At 70.0% G+C, this 16,995-nt stretch overlaps 2 protein-coding genes across 4 annotated transcripts in view; one reads left to right on the top strand and one right to left on the bottom strand.

The window, feature by feature from the left end:
- NPR2 (natriuretic peptide receptor 2) overlaps positions 1-2,414 on the top strand; it is a 54,916-nt gene extending 52,502 nt beyond the window's left edge. The window contains 3 exon segments of the mRNA XM_089779547.1: positions 143-241; positions 388-479; positions 1,832-2,414. Of these exon segments, the coding sequence (XP_089635673.1) occupies positions 143-241; positions 388-479; positions 1,832-1,894 (254 nt within the window). The 3' untranslated portion in view covers positions 1,895-2,414.
- Positions 2,415-3,530: 1,116 nt separating this feature from the next.
- SPAG8 (sperm associated antigen 8) lies at positions 3,531-15,957 on the bottom strand. Of its 3 annotated transcripts, XM_075918192.2 has the most exons (7): positions 15,797-15,955; positions 14,163-14,508; positions 7,690-7,864; positions 6,569-6,614; positions 5,201-5,315; positions 4,916-4,978; positions 3,531-3,685 (listed from the first exon to the last, which is right to left on the bottom strand). In XM_075918192.2, the coding sequence occupies exons 1-7, from the start codon at positions 15,904-15,906 to the stop codon at positions 3,563-3,565; spliced, it is 978 nt and encodes a 325-aa protein (XP_075774307.2). In that variant the 5' UTR covers positions 15,907-15,955; the 3' UTR covers positions 3,531-3,562. The 3 variants fall into 3 exon arrangements, with proteins under 3 accessions (XP_075774307.2, XP_075774308.2, XP_089635636.1); XM_075918193.2 differs by lacking the exon at positions 5,201-5,315 and having other exon boundaries at positions 15,797-15,957; XM_089779510.1 differs by lacking the exon at positions 4,916-4,978.
- Between the last annotated feature and the right edge of the window lie 1,038 nt (positions 15,958-16,995).

The raw sequence follows: 16,995 nt of genomic DNA, 5'->3' as shown, positions 1-16,995 counted from the left end.
CGGGAATACGATCCCCGCCCCACACGCAGCAGGAGGGACTGGCCCCACTGCTCCCCCCACACCCAAGTCACCAGCAGGACGGGGGCCTGGCGGAGGGGAGGGGGCTGGGGTCGGGCAGAGGTGACGGCTCCCTGCCCCACAGGCCCTGTCTGCGCCGGGGTGGTGGGCCTGAAGATGCCCCGGTACTGCCTGTTCGGGGACACGGTGAACACGGCCTCGCGCATGGAGTCCAGCGGTCAGGGTGAGTGCCCCACGCCGGGGGTACAGCAACGGGCATGGTCTGGGCCTGGCCCCAGGGAGGAGGGAGAGGCCGCGGGAACTGCCCAGCAGCCCCCCGAGCAGCCCCGCCCCTTCGGCCCCGGGTGACCCTCCCCCTCTGTGCCCCAGCGCTGAAGATCCACGTCTCGGCCGCCACCAAGGGGATCCTGGACGAGTTCGGCTGCTTCGAGCTGGGGCTGCGCGGGGACGTGGAGATGAAGGTGAGGGGGCGGGTCCAGCCAGGGGCGGGTCCAGCTGGGGGGCGGGGCTGGCGGGACGGGCCGGCTGGGCCCAGCGGGGACCTGGAGATGAAGGTGAGGGGGCGGGTCCCGCCGGGGGGCGGGACGGGCCAGACGGGCCCAGCGGGGACGTGGAGATGAAGGTGAGGGGGCGGGTCCAGCGGGGACGTGGAGATGAAGGTGAGGGGGCGGGTCCAGCCGGGGGGCGGGGCTGGCGGGACGGGCCGGTCGGGCCCGGCGGGGACTTGGAGATGAAGGTGAGGGGGCGGGTCCAGCCGGGGGGTGGGGCTGGCGGGACGGGCCGGCCGGGCCCAGCGGGGATGTGGAGATGAAGGTGAGGGGGCGGGTCCAGACGGGGGGCGGGACGGGCCAGACGGGCCCAGCGGGGACGTGGAGATGAAGGTGAGGGGGCGGGTCCAGCCGGGGGGCGGGGCTGGCGGGACGGGCCGGCCGGGCCCAGTGGGGACGTGGAGATGAATGTGAGGGGGCGGGTCCAGCCGGGGGGCGGGGCTGGCGGGACGGGTGGGGCGGGCCCAGCGGGGATGTGGAGATGAAGGTGAGGGGGCGGGTCCAGCCGGGGGGCGGGGCTGGCGGGACGGGCCGGACGGGCCCAGCGGGGATGTGGAGATGAAGGTGAGGGGGCGGGTCCAGCCGGGGGGCGGGGCTGGCGAGACGGGCCGGCCGGGCCCAGCGGGGACGTGGAGATGAAAGTGAGGGGGCGGGTCCAGCCAGGGGGCGGGGCTGGCGGGACGGGCCGGCCGGGCCCAGCGGGGATGTGGAGATGAAGGTGAGGGGGCGGGTCCAGCCGGGGGGCGGGGCTGGCGAGACGGGCCGGCTGGGCCCAGCGGGGACGTGGAGATGAAGGTGAGGGGGCGGGTCCAGCCGGGGGGTGGGGCTGGCGGGACGGGCCGGCCGGGCCCAGCGGGGACATGGAGATGAAGGTGAGGGGGCGGGTCCGGCGGGGACGTGGAGATGAAGGTGAGGGGGCGGGTCCCGCCGGGGGGGCGGGGCTGGCGGGGACGTGGAGATAAAGGTGAGGGGGCGGGTCCAGCCGGGGGGCGGGGCTGGCGGGACGGGCGGGGCGGGCCCAGCGGGGACTTGGAGATGAAGGTGAGGGGGCAGGTCCAGCCGGGGGGCGGGGCTGGCGGGGACGTGGAGATGAAGGTGAGGGGGCGGGTCCGGCGGGGATGGAGCCGGAGCCGACGGCCCCGGAGGGCGGGCAGCGCCCGGGCGTGGGCAGCCCAGCTCCACGGAGGGGAACGTGGCTCCCGCCCAGGCGCGGGGAAGACGCTCTGGGGCCCCGGCGCCGGCCTGACCCGCCCCCTGGCTTGCAGGGCAAAGGGAAGATGCGGACGTACTGGCTGCTGGGCGAGCGGACGGACGACGGCGTCATCTGAGGCCGCCCTGCCCCGAGCGGGATCCGGCGCTGAGCCCCGCCTCTGGCAGGGGCGCCCAGCACGCAGGCTGGCAGCGGCTGTGCCGACGGACTGCAGCCCCACCCAGCCGGCCGGGGGCCCTGCTCTGCTGGCAGACGTGGGGCGCGGAGAGCCCTGGGCCGGGGCCCGGCGTCTCCGTAACCCGGCCCCCTACAGGCTCGGCTGGCTCTGAGCCCACCAGCCTCGCCCCCGGGCCCAGCTGGCTCTGAGCCCATCGCCCCAGGGCCTGGCTGCTCCCCCGGGGCACCTGCCCTCGCTCTGCAGGGCGCAGCCCCAGGCGGGGGGGAGGGCCAGGGCTGGCCCTTGGCTGGGGGGGGGGGAGTGGCTCCCTCCGCCACTGCAGGGGCCTGGTTCAGGCCCAAGGCAGCCAGCCCCTAGCCCGGGACTCCCCGTGGGCTGGCCAAGGGCCCACGATCGCCGGGGAGGAAACAGCGGGATCAAACGGCACGACTGGGCTGAAATACAGACTTCCTGAACCGGAGCGCCTGGCCCTGCCTCTTCCTGGGGGGGCAGAGACACCGCCCCGCGCGGCTGTCCTGGGGGGGGCAGAGACACCGCCCCGCGCGGCTGTCCTGGGGGGGGCAGAGACACCGCCCCGCGCGGCTGTCCTGGGGGGGAGCAGAGACACCGCCCCGCGCGGCTGTCCTGGGGGGGAGCAGAGACACCGCCCCGCGCGGCTGTCCTGGGGGGGGCAGAGACACCGCCCCGCGCGGCTGTCCTGGGGGGGAGCAGAGACACCGCCCCGCGCGGCTGTCCTGGGGGGGAGCAGAGACACCGCCCCGCGCGGCTGTCCTGGGGGGGAGCAGAGACACCGCCCCGCGCGGCTGTCCTGGGGGGGGAGCAGAGACACCGCCCCGCGCGGCTGTCCTGGGGGGGTGGGCAGAGACACCGCCCCGCGCGGCTGTCCTGGGGGGTGGGCAGAGACACCGCCCCGCGCGGCTGTCCTGGGGGGGTGGGCAGAGACACCGCCCCGCGCGGCTGTCCTGGGGGGGTGGGCAGAGACACCGCCCCGCGCGGCTGTCCTGGGGGAGGGGCAGAGACCCCGCCCCGCGTGGCTGTCCTGGGGGGGGGCAGAGACCCCGCCCCGCGCGGCTGTCCTGGGGGGGGGCTGGGTGCCTTGGCTGCTTAGGGGGTGTGCTCATTCCTGTGCTGTGGGAGGGGCCCGCTCGCTGCCCTGCCCGTGTGGCTGGATCCCGTCCATAAGCTCAGCGCTGGCCGCCCAGCCAGTCCCTTTGCTGGCGCCCATGGGGCCCTGCCTGGCAGGACTGATATTGGCCCCCCCTCCATTCCTGACCTTGGGGGGGCAGTGGGCCGGGCCGGGCCCTCCCTGCAGGACTCTGCAAGGCGGGAGGGGCCTGAGCAGGGTCCGTGTCTGCTCCGCAGGGGAGGCTCTGGGGCCGGAGAGCGAGGGCGGGCGGAGCCCTGTGCAGGCCCACGGGAGGCAGGGCTGACCACTGCTGCCTCTGCCCCCCAGCGGCCACCGGCCTCGCCTTGTGGAACTGCCCGCAGGCTGAGCACAGTGCAGATGAGTGGCAATGCCAGGTCTGCCCACAGCCACGCCTGCCCAGCGCGGAGCCCCCAGCCTCACGCCCACAGCTGGGCCCATCCACTCTTTATTGCCCGCAGGCGCTAGAGCCTGGGGTAGTTCTCGGGGGCGTAGGGCAGGGGCTGGTCCAGGGACTCGCTGACGGGGGTGCTGAAGGCCGCGTTCCGTCGGAAGGGGGTGTCCTCCGCGCGGATGTTGGAGACGCCCTGAAAGAAGAGGAATTGGGCAGCGACCCAGGTGGACAGAGCAGGGGGCGGGGCAGACAGCTGCAGCCGGAGAGGGTGGTAGTGACAGGGCAGTGCTCTGGGTTTGGCTTGCTGTGCTCAGTCCGGAGCAAAAGAAGGGGGGGGGGGTCAGGCCCAGGGCTGCCAGCAGCTGCCTGGGATGCAGGTAGGAGTGGCTGGGGAGGGGGTAGCCTGAGGCAGCCTTGCTGGCGGGGAGCGGGGTACTCACAGGCAGCTGACAGAGTGGGGTACTCACAGGCAGCTGGCGGGGAGCGGGGTACTCACAGGCAGCTGACAGAGTGGGGTACTCACAGGCAGCTGACAGAGTGGGGTACTCACAGGCAGCTGGCAGGGAGCGGGGTGCTCACAGGCAGCTGGCGGGAGCGGGGTGCTCACAGGGAGCGGGGTACTCACAGGCAGCTGGCGGGGAGCGGGGTACTCACAGGCAGCTGGCGGGGAGCGGGGTACTCACAGGCAGCTGACAGAGTGGGGTACTCACAGGCAGCTGGCGGGGAGCGGGGTGCTCACAGGCAGCTGGCGGGGAGCGCGGTGCTCACAGGCAGCTGGCGGGGAGCGGGGTGCTCACAGGGAGCGGGGTACTTACAGGCAGCTGGCGGGGAGCGGGGTACTCACAGGCAGCTGGCAGGGAGCGGGGTGCTCACAGGGAGCGGGGTACTTACAGGCAGCTGGCGGGGAGCGGGGTACTCACAGGCAGCTGGTGGGGAGCGGGGTGCTCACAGGGAGCGGGGTACTTACAGGCAGCTGGCGGGGAGCGGGGTACTCACAGGCAACTGGCAGGGAGCAGGGTGCTCACAGGGAGCGGGGTGCTCACAGGGAGCTGGTGGGGAGCGGGGTGCTCACAGGGAGCGGGGTACTTACAGGCAGCTGGCGGGGAGCGGGGTACTCACAGGCAACTGGCAGGGAGCGGGGTGCTCACAGGGAGCTGGCGGGGAGCGGGGTGCTCACAGGGAGCGGGGTGCTCACAGGGAGCTGGCGGGGAGCGGGGTGCTCACAGGGAGCGGGGTGCTCACAGGCAGCTGGCGGGGAGCGGGGTGCTCACAGGCAGCTGGGGGGGAGCGCGGTGCTCACAGGGAGCTGGCGGGGAGCGGGGTACTCACAGGGAGCGGGGTACTTACAGGCAGCTGGCAGGGAGCGGGGTACTCACAGGGAGCTGGCGGGGAGCGGGGTGCTCACAGGGAGCGGGGTACTTACAGGCAGCTGGCGGGCGCTCTCCAGCCAGAAGGTCTGGGGCTGCTCCCGGCAATAGTCGTGGGGCTGGCAGAGGCAGAAGGCAGACGGTGCCCATCAGCCGTGAGTGCCAGTCACTGCACAGGGAGCCGCGTCCGTCGCAGTGCCCCTGGGACCCCCCGGCATGTCCCAGCCACCCCCTGGGCACCCCCAACCCTGCTGGGCCCCAGGAACAGGCCGGCCCCGTGTCCTGCCAGCTGCCCATGCCCCCAGCGGTCCGGGGGGCAGAGCCCTGGGCCCAGCGCTCACCCTGCTGGGGGGTGGCGGTGCGGGCCGGAAGCCCTCCTTGCGGAAGTCCCGGTGGGTGGTGGAGAGCGACGCCATGGGCCCGGCGGGAGGGTCAAGCTCCGTCAGGGTCTCCTTCCTGCAGAGAGACCCGGGTCACCGAGCGACTGGCCGCAGCCACGTGCTGGCCGGGGCTCCCCAGGCCTGCCCCAGGGGACCATCCTGTCGCCTCGCGGGGCCAGGCTTCAGAGCCCCACCCCCAGTGGGTGGGGCCTGCATGGAGCCTCGCCCAGCTGCCCCCTGGGGCGGAGCCTAGAGCATCCCCCACACCCCAGGGTGCCAGAGCCCCACCCCCAGTGGGTGGGGCCTGCGTGGAGCCTCGCCCAGCTGCCCCCGGGGCGGAGCCTAGAGCACCCCCCACACCCCAGGGTGCCAGAGCCCCACCCCCAGTGGGTGGGGCCTGCGTGGAGCCTCGCCCAGCTGCCCCCCGGGGCGGAGCCTAGAGCATCCCCCACACCCCAGGGTGCCAGAGCCCCACCCCCAGTGGGTGGGGCCTGCGTGGAGCCTCGCCCAGCTGCCCCCGGGGCGGAGCCTAGAGCATCCCCCACACCCCAGGGTGCCAGAGCCCCACCCCCAGTGGGTGGGGCCTGCGTGGAGCCTCGCCCAGCTGCCCCCGGGGCGGAGCCTAGAGCACCCCCCCACACCCCAGGGCGCCAGAGCCCCAGCCTGGGTGAGCAGGCAGATGTCAGTGAGCAGGGCTTGGCTGCGCCCCCAGGGGCTGGCTCTGCGGGGAGCGGGACAGACTCCTCTGTCCTGGCAGCCCAGTGCCCTGCCCTGTACCCCCCAGGCCCAGCGACAGCAGCATGAGGTGCCTCTGCCCCACCCCCCCGGCCAGTCCTCCCGGCGCCGTCCCAGTCGCTCTGCTTTCCCAGGCCCCTTATCGCAGGGCCGGGCGCCTGGCCACCGGCAGGAAAAGCAACAGGAAACCCCCAGGCCCAGAGCGTGATGTGGCCCAGTGGCTCCGCGCCTCAGGCCTCGCCTGCGTTCCCGGGGCAGCTGGCGGGGGGGGGGGCTAGTGCTCAGGCCCCGTGTGCTCAGGAGAGCCAGGGGGGACACTGCAGTGCTGGGGAGGGGGTGGCCCTGCCTCTGCTGGAGCCCCACGCCCGCACTGCGGGTCAGAACAGGCCAGCGGAGCTGCTGCCCGAGCTGGGAAGCCCGTCTGGGCTGCGGCACGGCCGGCCAGGTGCCCGATGCAGCTGACCCCCTTGCCCCCCAGGCTGGGGATGTTCCCACAGGGCTCAGCTGAGCTAGGGGCCAGCCCCTTGCCACTCCCGCCGGCCCTGCCCTGCCCGCTGGGGCCTGCCCTGGGCGGGGAAGGGGCAGCAGACTCACCGGTATTTCTGGTACAGCATGAACTCCAGCATGGCCTCCCGCGGGCCTGCAGGGAGAAGGGTACGTCAGCGCCTGGGGTCACAACGCCGGGGCTGGACTGAGCCCCGCTGAGGGTGCGGCGCGGGGTGGGCAGCCCAGGAGGGGCAGGGCGGCACAGTCCTACACCAGGACAGGGCCTGCAGCTGCCTCCAGGCCCAGGGCAGTGGTGGGTGCCTGAGGCCACATGCAGCCCCGGGGGTCTGTGTGGGGGGCGTGAGTCGTTCTGTGGCCGGTGCCCCTGTGCAGGGCTGCCAGATGCGGCTGGCGTCCGTCCCTGCCGCTTTCCCTACCGCCGTCACCGCACCCCGGCACGTAGAGGGAGGTGCCTGCTGACTGCACCCAGCACTGACTGTGGGAGCCGGGCACAGTGCTGCTCCGGTTCAGCCTTCCCCCGCATGTTCTAGGCACGTGAGCGCAGGGAGCAGAACTGCCTGGCCCGGGACAGCGTCTGGGGTAGGACAATCGGCAGCCCTCTGCGGTGAAGGAGGCTGCTCCCGGGCCTAGGCTGCCCCTCACTGCTCTGGGGGAGGGGGTGAAGGGCATTGGGGGAGCCCACGAGCACCAGCTGCACAGGGAGTGGCTTGGGGGGGTCACATGGCAGCCAGCCAGAGGTTTACTTTCAGGGCCCCCCGTGGGTGGGTGGGGAGCTGGCTGTAAGGCAGGGGCTGTTCACACAGCATTACAGCAGCATGGAGCACAGGCCGTTCCCACTGCGTCCCTCTGGCCCCCACTGCCACACGGGATGCTGGGGCGCTGGGCCGGCCCACCACGGCACAGCTTGGTCTGCGCACTGATGTCTTCGGTTCCTGTCCCATGTGAGGCAGCTGGCATGCCCCACCCCAGAGCCAGCCGCAGCCCAGTGGCATACACACAGGGCAGTAGTGGGGAGAAGGGCTAAGATGGCCTGACACTGCCCCACGCCAGGCGGGCCCCTGCCACGGCAGAGGTGGGGCACCCATCCTGCCACAGACGTGGCTGCCAGTTCCCACGCTGCCCAGGCAGACAGCCTGCAGGCCCCAGAGCAGATGAGCGCCCTCACGCCCGGCTGGCGAAACCCCCACGGCGCCTGCCCCGGGCCTCACCTCGCACAGGCAGCCCGGTGCTGCGGGGGCTGCGGTAGGAATCCTTCATGGTGGTGCTGTCGGCCAGCTGCAAGAGGTACTGCAGGGTGAGCAGCCCGCGGTGCCCGTGCCGGTAGACGAAGCCCTCGCTGAGCGGCACCGCGCTCGGCACGCGATCCAGCTCCTCCGTGGCTCTCTGCAAACAAGCAGCATTGCTCCAGGGGGCACACGCCATGGGGGAGGGGGGAAGCCATGCGGGGCCGGAGCTAGGCAGCCTGTGAAGACGGGGTTCGGAGCGCGGCTCACCCCAAGCTCAGCAGCTGCTTCCCCCGCGCTCCATGCTCCCGGGGAGCCCCTGCGCTCTGCGCCACACCTGCCCCTCGGCAGCCTCCCACACTGCAGCAGCGGCCAGGAGACCGAGCCCAGCACAAGCCCCGACAGTGCAGCAGGGACACACGGGGCCCGGACCGTCCCGTTGGGCCCAGAGGAGCGCCAGCCCTTGGCCCTGGGGACGGAAAGGGGTGTGGATGGCACCAAACCGCCCAGTCCGTCCCCCACCCGCCAGGCATCCCACCCCACGCTCCCCTTGCCCCGCCACGCTGCCCGATGACTCCTCCTGGGGCAGGCCCTGGCAGAAAGCCGGCCGAGGTGCCGGGTTCGTGTCTGCAAGGCGGCCGTGCTGACGGGGCTCGCGGTCGCAGGGGAAGCTGTAACACAACAGCTGGATGCCGAAGCCAGACAGGAACTGAAGTGACGACGTTTCACGGTGCGGGGAGCTACTGTTTACTGCTCGGCGCGGGGATGCTCCAGCAGAGTTAACTCCAGGCTGGACCGGCTCCTAAAAGTCCAGCCTCCGCCAAACACGAATTAAACCAAGAGACTGCTCCACCCTCGCCCAGAAAGGGGTCAGATTAACCCTAGGGCCTGTGCCGGGCAGGGGGTCAGAGCGGCCCTAGGGCCTGTGCCGGGCAGGGGGTCAGAGCGGCCCTAGGGCCTGTGCCGGGCAGGGGGGTCAGAGCGGCTCTAGGGCCTGTGCCGGGCGGGGGGTCAGAGCGGCTCTAGGGCCTGTGCCGGGCAGGGGGTCAGAGCGGCTCTAGGGCCTGTGCCGGGCGGGGGGTCAGAGCGGCTCTAGGGCCTGTGCCGGGCAGGGGGTCAGAGCGGCTCTAGGGCCTGTGCCGGGCAGGGGGGTCAGAGCGGCCCTAGGGCCTGTGCCGGGCAGGGGGGTCAGAGCGGCTCTAGGGCCTGTGCCGGGCAGGGGGTCAGAGCGGCCCTAGGGCCTGTGCCGGGCAGGGGGGTCAGAGCGGCTCTAGGGCCTGTGCGGGGCAGGGGGTCAGAGCGGCTCTAGGGCCTGTGCCGGGCAGGGGGGTCAGAGCGGCTCTAGGGCCTGTGCCGGGCGGGGGGTCAGAGCGGCTCTAGGGCCTGTGCCGGGCGGGGGGTCAGAGCGGCTCTAGGGCCTGTGCCGGGCGGGGGGTCAGAGCGGCCCTAGGGCCTGTGCCGGGCGGGGGGTCAGAGCGGCTCTAGGGCCTGTGCCGGGCGGGGGGTCAGAGCGGCTCTAGGGCCTGTGCCGGGCAGGGGGTCAGAGCGGCTCTAGGGCCTGTGCCGGGCGGGGGGTCAGAGCGGCCCTAGGGCCTGTGCCGGGCGGGGGTCAGAGCGGCCCTAGGGCCTGTGCCGGGCGGGGGGTCAGAGCGGCTCTAGGGCCTGTGCCGGGCAGGGGGTCAGAGCGGCCCTAGGGCCTGTGCGGGGCGGGGGGTCAGAGCGGCTCTAGGGCCTGTGCCTGGCGGGGGGTCAGAGCGGCCCTAGGGCCTGTGCCGGGCGGGGGGTCAGAGCGGCCCTAGGGCCTGTGCCGGGCGGGGGTCAGAGCGGCCCTAGGGCCTGTGCCGGGCGGGGGGTCAGAGCGGCTCTAGGGCCTGTGCCGGGCGGGGGGTCAGAGCGGCCCTAGGGCCCGTGCCGGGCGGGGGTCAGAGCGGCCCTAGGGCCCGTGCCGGGCGGGGGGTCAGAGCGGCTCTAGGGCCTGTGCCGGGCAGGGGGTCAGAGCGGCTCTAGGGCCTGTGCCGGGCAGGGGGTCAGAGCGGCTCTAGGGCCTGTGCCGGGCGGGGGGTCAGAGCGGCTCTAGGGCCTGTGCGGGGCGGGGGGTCAGAGCGGCTCTAGGGCCTGTGCGGGGCAGGGGGTCAGAGCGGCTCTAGGGCCTGTGCCGGGCGGGGGTCAGAGCGGCTCTAGGGCCTGTGCCGGGCGGGGGGTCAGAGCGGCTCTAGGGCCTGTGCCGGGCGGGGGGTCAGAGCGGCCCTAGGGCCTGTGCCGGGCAGGGGGGTCAGAGCGGCTCTAGGGCCTGTGCCGGGCGGGGGGTCAGAGCGGCTCTAGGGCCTGTGCGGGGCAGGGGGTCAGAGCGGCCCTAGGGCCTGTGCGGGGCAGGGGGTCAGAGCGGCTCTAGGGCCTGTGCCTGGCAGGGGGTCAGAGCGGCTCTAGGGCCTGTGCGGGGCAGGGGGTCAGAGCGGCCCTAGGGCCTGTGCGGGGCAGGGGGTCAGAGCGGCTCTAGGGCCTGTGCCGGGCAGGGGGTCAGAGCGGCTCTAGGGCCTGTGCCGGGCAGGGGGTCAGAGCGGCCCTAGGGCCTGTGCCGGGCAGGGGGTCAGAGCGGCTCTAGGGCCTGTGCCGGGCGGGGGGGTCAGAGCGGCTCTAGGGCCTGTGCCTGGCAGGGGGTCAGAGCGGCTCTAGGGCCTGTGCGGGGCAGGGGGTCAGAGCGGCCCTAGGGCCTGTGCGGGGCAGGGGGTCAGAGCGGCTCTAGGGCCTGTGCCGGGCAGGGGGTCAGAGCGGCCCTAGGGCCTGTGCCGGGCAGGGGGTCAGAGCGGCTCTAGGGCCTGTGCCGGGCGGGGGGTCAGAGCGGCTCTAGGGCCTGTGCCGGGCGGGGGTCAGAGCGGCTCTAGGGCCTGTGCCGGGCGGGGGGTCAGAGCGGCTCTAGGGCCTGTGCCGGGCAGGGGGTCAGAGCGGCTCTAGGGCCTGTGCCGGGCGGGGGGTCAGAGCGGCTCTAGGGCCTGTGCCGGGCGGGGGGTCAGAGCGGCTCTAGGGCCTGTGCCGGGCGGGGGGTCAGAGCGGCCCTAGGGCCTGTGCCGGGCGGGGGGTCAGAGCGGCTCTAGGGCCTGTGCCGGGCGGGGGGTCAGAGCGGCTCTAGGGCCTGTGCCGGGCGGGGGGTCAGAGCGGCTCTAGGGCCTGTGCCGGGCAGGGGGTCAGAGCGGCTCTAGGGCCTGTGCGGGGCAGGGGGTCAGAGCGGCTCTAGGGCCTGTGCCGGGCAGGGGGTCAGAGCGGCTCTAGGGCCTGTGCCGGGCAGGGGGTCAGAGCGGCTCTAGGGCCTGTGCCGGGCAGGGGGTCAGAGCGGCTCTAGGGCCTGTGCCGGGCGGGGGTCAGAGCGGCTCTAGGGCCTGTGCGGGGCAGGGGGTCAGAGCGGCTCTAGGGCCTGTGCCGGGCGGGGGCTCGACTGGATGGTCTCACTGGTTGCTTCCATCCTTGGTGTGTGGCACTGATGATGTAAAATTGGCACCAGGGCCCTGGACCCTCCCATTGCAGACCTCACGTCACTGAGCCACCCCTGAGCTGATGAATCGGCCAGGGGCTGCCTCACCACAAGAGAGAGAGAAGAGCGGCCAGGCTGGGGCAGAGCAAAGGCCCGTCCAGCCCAGTGTCCCGTCTGCCCACAGTGGCCAGTGCCAGGTGCCCCAGAGGGAGGGAACAGAGCAGAGACTCACCACATGCTCCCTCCCCGTCACCATTCCCAGCCTCTGACAAGCAGAGGCCAGGGCCAGCATCCCTGCCCGTCCTGATGGACTCACCCCCATGGATTTATCTAGCTGTTTTGAATCCTGTTGTAGTCTTGGTGTTCACAACATCCCCTGGAAGGAGTCCCACGGCTCGACTGTGCATTGTGTGAAAAGGAACTTCCTTTTGTTTTAACCCTGTCCCTACTCATTTCATTGGCTGACCCCTAGTTCTTAAGTTGTGGGAAGGAGTAAAGAACTTTTCCTTATTCACTTTTTCCACCAGTCATGATTTTATAGACCTCGATCACAGCTCATCTTAGTTGAAAAGTCCCAGTCTTATTAATCTCGCTTCAAATGGCATCCGTTCCATACCACTAATCAGGGTGACGTTTCCCCAGCAAATTATGAGAGACATCGCTGTGTTAGTCTGTATGTGTGAAAACAATCAGGAGTCCTCTGGGCCCTTAAAGATTAACAGATTTATCTGATGAAGTAGTTTTGACCCTCAAAAGCTTATTGCCAAATAAACGTGTCAGTCTTTAAGGAGCCACAGAAGTCCTCATTGGTCCAACAAATTATGCTCATCCATGTCTCTGACAATTCTTTTCTTTACTATAGTTACAGCTAATTTGCCCGGTACTGACATTAGACTTACTGGTCTGCAATTGCCAGGATCACCGCTAGAGACTTTTTTAAAGATTGGCGTCATGTTAGGTACGGAGGCTGATTTACAGGCTAGGGGACAACCCACAGTTAATAGTTCCGCAGTTTCCCATGGGAGTTCTGTCAGAACTGTGGGGTGATGCCATCAGGTCCCAGGGACTTGTTACTGTTCAGTTTATCGCGTTGTTCCAAAACCTCCTCTAATGACACCTCAGTCTGGGACAATTCCTCAGATTTGTCACCTAAACAAAAATGGTTCAGGTTTGGGAAACTTCCCAATATCTTCAGCCGTGAAGACTGAAGCAAAGAATTCATTTCGCTTCTCTGCTAGGACTTTATCATCTCTGAGTGCTCCTTTAGCACCTCGATCGTCCAGGGGCCCCACGGTATCAAAGCTTAGTGAAGAAGCTCTCAGCTTTGCTTAGCAGGCCATTAGCCTCAGCACATGGTCCTCCAAAGAAACTCAGCACACAGTACAGTCCAGGCAAGCAGGGATCAAGTAATGGCTCCTCCTTCACCTGGAGGACTCCTTCGCCCAGCTCCCCTGCTCGCTACTCCTTTCTTTCCCCGGCTGAGAAGTCCCTCTCTTCTTAATCTCTTCTGCCATGGCAGCCTTCCACACCCTGACCATTTGTTGCCCTTTTCTGAATGTTTCCTGAGTCCAGTGTTGAGATGTGACCACATCTGCGCGCAGCGCTCACGGTGTGGGAGTAACCGTGGATTTATACCCAGGCACTGTGGCACCGTCGGTCTTATTCCGTATCCCTCCCTCAGTGAGTCCCAACGTTCTGTCTGCGTATGGCGGCTGCTGCCCTCGGAGTGGATGTCTTCAAGGAACTAGCCACAGTGACCCCAGGATCTCTCTCGAGTGACAGCAGCTAACTGAGTCCCCACCATTGCGTTTGTGCAGTTGGGATTGCGCGTTACTTTGCACTTATCAGCCCTGCATGCCATCTGCCGCTCTGTTGCACGCCCACCTAGTCTGGTGAAATCCCTTCACAGTCTGCTTGGGACTTACCTATCTTATCAATCAGATTTTTATCAGCTGCACGTTGTCGCCTCACTGCTTGCCCAGGACAGATCTTTGGGGACACCGCTAGTTACTTCTCTCCAGTCGGAGAGGACCCTTTGTTTCCTGTCTTTTAACCAGCTGGGGATCTACCAGAGGACAAACCCTTTGGGTCTCTGAATCCCCACACCGTGTGGGTCCTTATCCCAGCAGGCACTGGGGCTATGGCGGAGGACAGGACATTGGGGCCAGCGCTGAGCGGCTGGGTTCGGACCAAACATGCACTGAGTCTTGTCCTGGGGTGCGCTGAAGTTGACACGTCAATAATATGAGGGCGGAGATGGGCCTCGCAAGCCCTTGAAGGTGCAGGCAAGCAGCTGAGGTGCGCTGGGGCGCCCATGCAGGAGTGACGAGGTGGAAGTGAGGGGCTAGGGGAAAGCCCTGGGTCCCAGTGGGGCAGGACTGCAGTGGGCAAGGCCAGAGAGAGGGATGGCAGTTGGATGGGAGCCTGGGGGTGTTTCAGCTGTGTGCATGGGCTGGAAAAAGCTGGATCTGTGAGACGTGATGCAGCAAGATTTGGCCCTAGCCTGGGCGTGAGGAGCCAGAAGTGCCTGAGGGGAAGATGGGGGGAGGTTATGGCCCTGGCCGGCCTGGGGAGAATGTAAGAAATGTGCCCTCCTACCAGGAATGCTCCGGTGTAGCCTCCAGCGCCCCTCCACACTGCCATGGGACTCTGTAGCATCCCCCTGCTCCCTGGGATGCTGACCAGAGCAGCAGGGACCTGCAAGCTCAGGCAGACACGCTGGGGCTGGCCCGACCAATCCACAACCTGCAGCCATGGAAGGCACCACAGCGACGCTTGCAGCACATTTCATGGTCCCAGCAACTGCGTGCTGCTTCTCGGCTCCAGCGGCCAGCCCACTGGGGAGAGCAGCCGGACCACTGGTCTGATGCAGCGTGGTAGGTCAGGGACAACGCCAGGCTGCGGCCGCAGGGATGTGGCAGTGCTCTGCCTGGATGCGGCATTTGCACATACCAGCAGGCAGCAGCTCTGCAGCAAACCCAGGGGAAATTACCTCCTCCTGCCAGTTATGGATTAGGCACTTCCCTCGGGGCACCGGCCTCGGCTGCTCCTCGGGCTGCTCAGCCTTGCTGGGCAGCATCTCGACCATGCAGGGTGGCAGCTCTCCAAGGCTGCGCCCCGGGTGTCCATGGCAGGGGGGCATCTCAACCAGACAAGGCTCCATCTCTGCCTGGCTGGGTGGCATTTCTCCAGCCATCACTGCTGGGCAGGGCGATCTCTCTCCGTGGCAGGGTAGCAGCTCAGGCATGCTGGGTGGCGTCTCTGTCTCTCCATTGCTCGCCCGTATCTCTCCCCAGCTGTGAGGCTCAGCTTGCTCCGTCGGAGCCGGCCCGTTTGCCCTGAGGAAGGAGAAAGTGCCTCATTCAAACCAGGTCAGCAGAGGGAGCTTCCCTAGCCCAGCAGTCAGCTCAGACCCAGGCAGACCCGGCTCTCAGTGCTCAGCTCAGGCTCTCTGCAGCCTCAGGCAGCCCCGCTGCAAGGCTCACCTGGGCCAGGTTCCAGCTCTATTTTATGGCTGCAAGAGCCGCGAACATCCCTTCTGTAAATGCAAAGGGAGGTTGTGCTGTGGGGGCAGGGCCGAGGCTCGATCCAGCCCCGCTCGTGCCCCATCTGCAGGCACTCCTGACAGCGGTACCCTGAATCCACATGTGCCCCAGGGCCTGACCAGTGTCCCTGTGAGCCGGGCCCTTGTGTGGCCCCCGAGCAGACTCCAGCGCTGCCCAGCTGATTCGCAGAGCGCCCCCAGCGGAGGTGCCCATCCGCACACGCCTCGGTGCACAGAACAAACGTATTCTGCACGCGGACGGCAAAGATTAGTGGGAACATTGGTCCTGACTCCTGCCCCCTCAGGCCATGGCCCCACACCCAGCCCCATGCCCTGCCCCCCAGACCAAGCCCCACCCCATGCCCTGCCCCCAGACCAAGCCCCGCCCCACGCCCTGCCCCCCAGACCAAGCCCCGCCCCCACGTGCCCTGCCCCCCAGACCAAGCCCCACCCCATGCCCTGCCCCCAAACCAAGCCCCGCCCCATGCCCTGCCCCCCAGACCAAGCCCCGCCCCCACGTGCCCTGCCCCCCAGACCAAGCCCCACCCCATGCCCTGCCCCCAGACCAAGCCCCGCCCCCACGTGCCCTGCCCCCCCAGACCAAGCCCCGCCCCCACGTGCCCTGCCCCCCCAGACCAAGCCCCGCCCCCACGTGCCCTGCCCCCCAGACCAAGCCCCACCCCATGCCCTGCCCCCAGACCAAGCCCCGCCCCCACGTGCCCTGCCCCCCCAGACCAAGCCCCGCCCCCACGTGCCCTGCCCCCCAGACCAAGCCCCGCCCCCACGTGCCCTGCCCCCAGACCAAGCCCCGCCCCCACGTGCCCTGCCCCCCAGACCAAGCCCCGCCCCCACGTGCCCTGCCCCCCAGACCAAGCCCCACCCCATGCCCTGCCCCCAGACCAAGCCCCGCCCCCACGTGCCCTGCCCCCAGACCAAGCCCCGCCCCCACGTGCCCTGCCCCCCCAGACCAAGCCCCGCCCCCACGTGCCCTGCCCCCCCAGACCAAGCCCCGCCCCGACCGGGCCGCGGATACAGGTGACCTCTGACCCCACCCGTGACCCCGTTGCCCTGGCACCTCTCACCCCTGCGGGCTCCCGCCCTGGCGCGGCCGCTCTGGCTCCATCACTTCTGCGCCTGCGCACACGGCCTCGCTGTTTCCATGGACACAGTAAACACAGTGGGGGGCGCGCATGCGCTTCCGGCCCCGCAGTCTTGTCTCGTCAGCGACGGAACGCTACCCGCCCATTGGCTGTTCAGAGCACGTGGCCTGCAACACGCGCGCGCCCCCCCGCCCCCCGCGTTGGGTGGCTGCAGGGCGAGCGTTTAGCCCCTCCCCCCACGTGACCAGAGATCGCTCCTCCCCCCGCCCCGCCCCGCCCCGCCCCAACAGCCGACTGGGGGCAGGTAAGGGAGGGGTCGGGCTGATGGGCGGGGTTATGTGGAAAGGGCGGGGCCAAGCTGGGGCAGTGGGGGGGCGGTGGGGGCGGGGCGGGGCGGGGCGGGGGGGATTGGGTGGGAAGGGGCGGGGCAGTGGGGGGACAGTGGGGGCTGGGTGGGAAGGGGCGGGGCAGTGGGGGGGGCGGTGGGGATTGGGTGGGAAGGGGCGGGGCAGTGGGGGGACAGTGGGGGCTGGGTGGGAAGGGGCGGGGCAGTGGGGGGGGCGGTGGGGATTGGGTGGGAAGGGGCGGGGCAGTGGGGGGGTAGTGGGGGCTGGGTGGGAAGGGGCGGGGCAGTGGGGGGGGCGGTGGGGATTGGGTGGGAAGGGGCGGGGCAGTGGGGGGACAGTGGAGGCTGGGTGGGAAGGGGCGGGGCAGTGGGGGGGGCGGTGGGGATTGGGTGGGAAGGGGCGGGGCAGTGGGGGGACAGTGGGGGCTGGGTGGGAAGGGGCGGGGCAGTGGGGGGTAGTGGGGGCTGGGTGGGAAGGGGCGGGGCAGTTGGGGGGGCAGTGGGGGCTGGGTGGGAAGGGGCGGGGCAGTGGGGGGACAGTGGGGGCTGGGTGGGAAGGGGCGGGGCAGTGGGGGGACAGTGGGGGCTGGGTGGGAAGGGCCGGGGCAGTGGGGGGGGTAGTGGGGGCTGGGTGGGAAGGGGCGGGGCAGTGGGTGGGCGGTGGGGGCTGGGTGGGGAGGGGCGGGGCAGTGGGGGGTAGTGGGGGCTGGGTGGGGAGGGGCGGGGCAGTGGGGGGGCAGTGGGGGCTGGGTGGGAAGGGGCGGGGCAGTGGGGGGTAGTGGGGGCTGGGTGGGAAGGGGCGGGGCAGTGGGGGGGTAGTGGGGGCTGGGTGGGA

Source organism: Pelodiscus sinensis, chromosome 6, assembly GCF_052426305.1.
Source record: "Pelodiscus sinensis isolate ZL-2025 chromosome 6, ASM5242630v1, whole genome shotgun sequence".
Classification (NCBI taxonomy): Eukaryota; Metazoa; Chordata; order Testudines; family Trionychidae; genus Pelodiscus; species Pelodiscus sinensis.
This window is presented reverse-complemented; position numbering and strand designations above follow the sequence as displayed.